Raw genomic sequence first — 5,904 nt, forward strand, 5'->3', positions numbered from 1 at the left:
TATTATCTGCTCAGATTCAGCCAAATGCTTCAGAACTCATAGGACGGCGCTTCACAGTGCAGATGGACAATGACCCAAAGCATACTGCGAAAGCAACCAAAGAATTTTTTAAGGCAAAGAAGTGGAATGTTCTGCAATGGCCAAGTCAATCACCTGACCTAAATCCAATTGAGCATGCATTTCACTTGCTAAAGACAAAACTGAAGGGAAAATGCCCCAAGAACAAGCAGGAACTGAAGACAGTTGCAGTAGAGGCCTGGCAGAGCATCACCAGGGACGAAACCCAGCGTCTGGTGATGTCTATGGGTTCCAGACTTCAGGCTGTCATTGACTGCAAAGGATTTGCAACCAAGTATTAAAAGTGACAATTAGATTTATGATTATGTTAGTTTGTCCAATTATTTTTGGTCCCTTAAAAAGGGGGGGGCCACATATAAAATGTGTTGTAATTCCTACACCGTTCACCTGATTTGGATGTAAATACCCTGAAATTAAAGCTGAAAGTCTGCACTTAAAGCACATCTTGATTGTTTCATTTCAAATCCATTGTGGTGGTATACAGAGCCCAAATGATGAAAATTGTGTCAATGTCCAAATATTTATGGACCTAACTGTATATGTGAGAGAACAAAGGTTGTGCTCTCGCCGAAGGCTTGAGCACACCCAATAATATATATGTGAGAGAACAAAGGTTGTGCCCTTGCCGAAGGCGAAGCACACCCAATAATATATGGATTATACAATAAGTATAACCCCTTATGAATTATACAATAAGTATAAACCCTTGCATCATTTTGCCAGACCTGTCCACAATTCACTAATTGCATCATTGATCCTCCCCAAGGAATGTATATACATACTTCAGACACATAGAAAACACAAGAAGCTACTTTCAGGCATGGCACTTCAGAATGGAACAACAATACATTAGTTAACACTGCGCAAAACAACTTGGATCATAATCTACCATAAAATCATATACGATTGCATGATGAGGATGGAATTCAAAAACGAATAAATGCTATAATTGTATGTGGAATCTCCACTTAGTCCTTTTGTGTAAACTTGAACCATATTTCAAAAGGTAGCAGTTGGATGACGTCGACACACATCAATCCCAGGATATGGAGAGCATCTGACAGCTGAGATCCCACAGTTTCTGAGCCACGCTGTCGTCTGTGGCAGCCCTGGAGCAGGTGGCAGGTGCACAGTCACTGTGAGCAAACACAGACAACACACAACATGAGGCCTCACAGTATTCCAGTAACTACAGCATCAACAGGGCAAATGTATAGGCTCTACTAGACAAAATAATAAATACTGTTATTATTATATAAATATTATTATTATTATTATCTCCGTTTTCTGAGCAACAAACAAACCAACCAAACCTGAGCTCACCTGTAATATCCACCACTCTTGGTCTCCAGTCCAGGGTCCACAGCGCAGTAGATGGTTGTCTGAGCTCCCTGGACTGAGTTCTTGGTGAACGGGCTGACCATCTTCATGACAGCCTGCTGTGCAGGGTTGAGGTGTCGCCACAGGTCAGTTTGGACCACTCCAGGGTGGAGGGAGTAGGCAGTCACACCGGTACCTAGGGGGGGAGGGAATGTTAAGCTCCATCATACAGTACTATACATTAATAAGTATTCATTTACTATGCCACTTAACATTATCCAACGTGGGGTACAAACTGCATGTAGTAAATAAAGTAGAAAGTCAGTGACTAGAAGTTAACCGTTCTCACAGTGTTACAATGATTGGTGCTAAATAACAATCTCTATTTGACCAGACACTGTGCAACAACAACATCATATCTCAAGTACAACACTGTATAATTTTGCAGTTACACCACACAAAGCATTAATGTTTTAGGAGCTCAAGGGTAAATAGACTGCTGCAGTACAGAGTCCCGGACATTAACCAAATGAAGGAGAGATCAAGATGACCTTCTAGCCTCTTGGCCAGTAGGTGAGTGAAGAGGATGTTGGCCAGTTTGCTCTGGCTGTAGGCCTTGTTCTTGTTGTAGCCCTTCTCACTGTTGATGTCGTCTAGGTTGATGGTGCCCAAGCTGTGGGCCATGGAAGACACGTTGATGATCCTGGATGGGGCTGATCTCTTGATCAGGTCAATCAGTAAGTACGTCAAGAGGAAGTGACCTAAAATGATGGTATGACAAGACCCTTTGAGGTGAATTAACTGACCGTGTATTTGTCTCCCTTCTTAATTGTATGTATTTATTTATTCCTTTCTTTTTTTTTTATCCCCATTACCTTCCACAAAGTGTTTGCTAGTATTCCTGGGGTCCACACAAAAATACAAATAACAATGGGCCTCATTCACCAAATGTTCTTAAGAACAAAAATTCTGGCATTCACCAATGCTTTCTTATTTGGGAATTTGTTCTTAGGTAAGAACAGAATTTACACACACCCAAGAGCACTCTTGCACACAATTGAGAGCTGACATGTTTGCGCAAAATAAGTAGATATACCGTTTTCGTCCGTACTTATTTAAAACTGAATATTTCTCTCCTTTATAATTTTGCAACTAATAATTTTCATTATTTTACAAATCTTTTTGTTTGAATAAATTCACACTTCTGCTCATTTGTAAAGCACTTTGAACTGCCATTGTGTATGAATTGTGCTAGGCCTATATAAATAAACTAGCCTTGCTTTGCCTTCAATTGACATCAATTATGTTAACGGGGAACCTTGCCATCCAATAATAAGTGACCTATCACGGTATTTATAGGCCCAAAGTAGGCCTATTCCACACACTAGGACTACACCACACAATGGCGTATTTATTGCTGCTGCAAAACTTTGCATATCGTGACCTGAGGGGACGCATCTGCTGTGACCATACCGATTTATTTGCAGAGTGACGAGTACCTGTTGGGACGCTTTAAGCCCAATTTATACTTAGGTCGCAGACACTTTTGAAAAGGTCGCCGACAGAAATGACGTCTCGGTCGACACTTTCAACCGTTGCTTAGAAGTGTCGCCTACCAGGAGAAATTTCTACTGGCGCGGATGTCGTCACATAGTGAAAAATTAAAATAGTCAGTTTCTCCGATTGATCACCTAGGCTACAAAGCGTTAACAACGTAACCATAGCTATGAATGTAACGGTAAAATGATTCTGTTTACGTCACGCGAACCTTGAGCACAGGCGACTGTTTTCCGAAGTATAAATGCAGCAGCCTGAGCGACACTTTTTTTTTTTCGTCGGCGACCATTTCAAAAGTGTCCGCGACCGAAGTATAAATTAAGCTTTACAGGGGCACGAGCTTTCAATTTACGACATATTGGGATTCATCATTCTAAGACCACACCTGCGAACAATTCTGCTGTTTAGGAACACGTCATGAATCACACGTAGACTTTTCTTAGGAACGTTCTTAAGAACAAATGTAAAAATGTACTTAGGAAGATATTGGTGAATGAGGCCCAATCTACTTAACTCTAGTTATTCTGTGCCATTTTATCCTTGTTATAGAAACAGGACCAGGAAGTAAATTAACTTCCTGAAAATAGTTAATGGTGAATGGGTACATTATCACTGAGAGTAAAGATAAGACATGTCATGACTTGTGTTTAATGATTAAGGGCGGACTTCTTTCCTCAACCTTGAACGGGCCTTGCATTTCTGTAACTTACCTATGTTATGTATTATTTTATTAACAAACTCAAGTCCATTATTTTATTAACTTTGTACTCTGAAGTAATGCTTGAATTCGTACTTCCTTATGTTTTTCATTATTAATTTGGGTCGCTCAACATTTCAGATGGCATGATCAAGGTAAATCATCAACAGTGGCCTAAGCACAAATGAAATGTTTGCATATCCCTGGCAATGCATTGCCCTGTTAATACATGCTTGTACACACCCATGTGGTTGACACCGATCTGCATCTCAAAGCCATCTGCTGTTTTCCCATAGGGACAAACCATTACTCCAGCATTGTTTATAAGGATGTTCAGTTTGCTTTCCTCTGCAGAAAGATCAGAGGAGAGTCCAGTATAAAAACAATGTGGTGTGCAATCATCTCCACTTAAACTTATGGTGTCTATGGAGGGGTCAGAAAATCCTAATGTACAGAAATGTCATGTGATTATGCTCCTACCCCTGTTGATGACTTCTGCGAACTCCTTGATCGACTTGGTGTCTGACAAATCAAGCTTTAGGATAACAACGTTTTTATTGCCGGAGCCTTCTACAACTTCTTTCAGTGCAGACTCTGCTTTCTCCATATCTCTGCAAGCCATGATGATTCTGGCTCCTGTTAAAATGTCAAATAAAAAGGTATTCTTGAAATATGAATCTAAACTGAATGTATGGTTCCACCTAGTGTCACTGGATGGTATAAACATAGACGTCCCGGACATTAACAGGTTTGTCATCATGGGGTAAATTTAAGCTGAGGACCAATAACTAACATGCTATACTATGATTAAATGATTAAATACCATTTTCCCAACATTTATTAAAGCATAGAGAGCATAAAAAGAAACCTGCGAGGATAGGGCAATCTTGGAGGACATGTGAGAAAAGGAAAGACGGTGGGCGGTGTAAGATAAACACAATAAAACGCTTTATCTCGGTGTCGCAAAAGCATAGCCTACCTCTCTTTGCCAGATCCAGAGCTGTCTCTTTGCCGATGCCAGTATTGGCTCCAGTGATGATAACTGTTTTATCATCGAGTCGCGCATCTGAGGACCATGTCCTCCGAAAAATGTTTCTAATGAATTGAGTAAAATGATTTAATTTCCAATTGGTGGTCAATTTGCAGGAGTTAAGTAGACTATAAACAAGTGATAAGTGAACTAGCTGGTTCTTTTAGCGAGAGTGACAATAATGTTATACAAAACAGACCTACAATATCTACAAGTACAAGACGAAATATTGATATGACTTTACTTCCCTGAAATGAAAACCACCAGTTGTGCAATATTTCGTCTTGTACTTGTAGATCTTATAACAACTCCAGAATGATCTCATAGGATACTGACACACCTGTAAGGTGGTTGTTTTATCTCACCTCAAAGATTGCATTTCAGATGACAATAGCGTAAGATCCTCTTGTCTTGTAAATATATATATATTTTTTTTTGAAGGCACTTCCAAGGTGTGCCCAAAAATTGGGATCGCTGGGAGATTCAAAACACGGAAACGTATTTAAACGTAATTGCTACATAATAGGGTGTCATCAAGTCAATCATCGGATGTTGACCAATAGAATCTTTGTTCGTCAATTTCGTTCCGCCTTCATACAGCCGTCGAGCTGCTCTCCAGTGCACTTTCCACACACAAGATGGCAGAAGTGTCCTTTTAATTGTGGATCATGCCAAGAGCTTGACGAGGTAGAAACCTGTTCAATGGGGATACCAAGTGACCATAAGCAGTCATGATCTTTGCAATAGTAAGTATTAATGTTTTAAATGAGTTTGAATATGATTGATAAGAAGCATTCACATATTTAATCTTCATAATTCTTAATACAAACATGTGTATTTCTTATATTTTAAGATCCCTGTCTATACTGACCAGATAGAACATTAATTGTTGGGGTGTCTCAAACATATTTGACCTAGGAGGCAGTCATCCACGTGAATCGGCAAGCCCTGCCAAAACTTAGACACTGTTGAAAGATATACCCTACCAACTTTCAAGTTGGTAGGGTATCCATCCATCCATAGGGTATCCATCCATTCCATCCATCCAGGAAATACATTTTCAAAGGCCTATGCACCCATGACAAGTATCAATAGCTCACACTCAGAAATGAATGGCTCATTTCATTCAGACTGTACAGGTTGACACTGGATTTTAAACTGTCCTCCATGAGGCTCAGTGTCGTAAGGGTCATCAGAGCAGGAAATGTGTAGCTAGCCATCA

The 5,904-nt window shown here is 40.0% G+C and overlaps 1 protein-coding gene across 1 annotated transcript; it reads right to left on the minus strand.

Moving 5' to 3' along the window:
* Positions 1 to 992: 992 nt before the first annotated feature.
* Positions 993 to 5,197, minus strand: rdh12l (retinol dehydrogenase 12, like). Its single transcript, XM_062479970.1, has 7 exons — positions 5,048 to 5,197; positions 4,632 to 4,747; positions 4,133 to 4,288; positions 3,896 to 4,000; positions 1,950 to 2,159; positions 1,402 to 1,594; positions 993 to 1,214 (listed from the first exon to the last, which is right to left on the minus strand). Exons 1-7 carry the CDS (start codon positions 5,059 to 5,061, stop codon positions 1,112 to 1,114), a joined length of 897 nt encoding a protein of 298 aa, XP_062335954.1. The 5' UTR covers positions 5,062 to 5,197; the 3' UTR covers positions 993 to 1,111.
* Between the last annotated feature and the right edge of the window lie 707 nt (positions 5,198 to 5,904).

This window comes from Osmerus eperlanus, chromosome 15, assembly GCF_963692335.1.
Source record: "Osmerus eperlanus chromosome 15, fOsmEpe2.1, whole genome shotgun sequence".
In the NCBI taxonomy this organism is placed as follows: Eukaryota; Metazoa; Chordata; class Actinopteri; order Osmeriformes; family Osmeridae; genus Osmerus; species Osmerus eperlanus.

Bases quoted from the DNA above. Each gene is read 5' to 3' on its own strand.
- rdh12l (XM_062479970.1), bottom strand. The intron at 4,001-4,132 runs GTAGGAGCATAA...ATCTTTCTGCAG, and splicing joins CGCAGAAGTCATCAACAGGG to AGGAAAGCAAACTGAACATC. The intron at 1,595-1,949 runs GTCATCTTGATC...CTCCCCCCCTAG, and splicing joins ACTGGCCAAGAGGCTAGAAG to GTACCGGTGTGACTGCCTAC.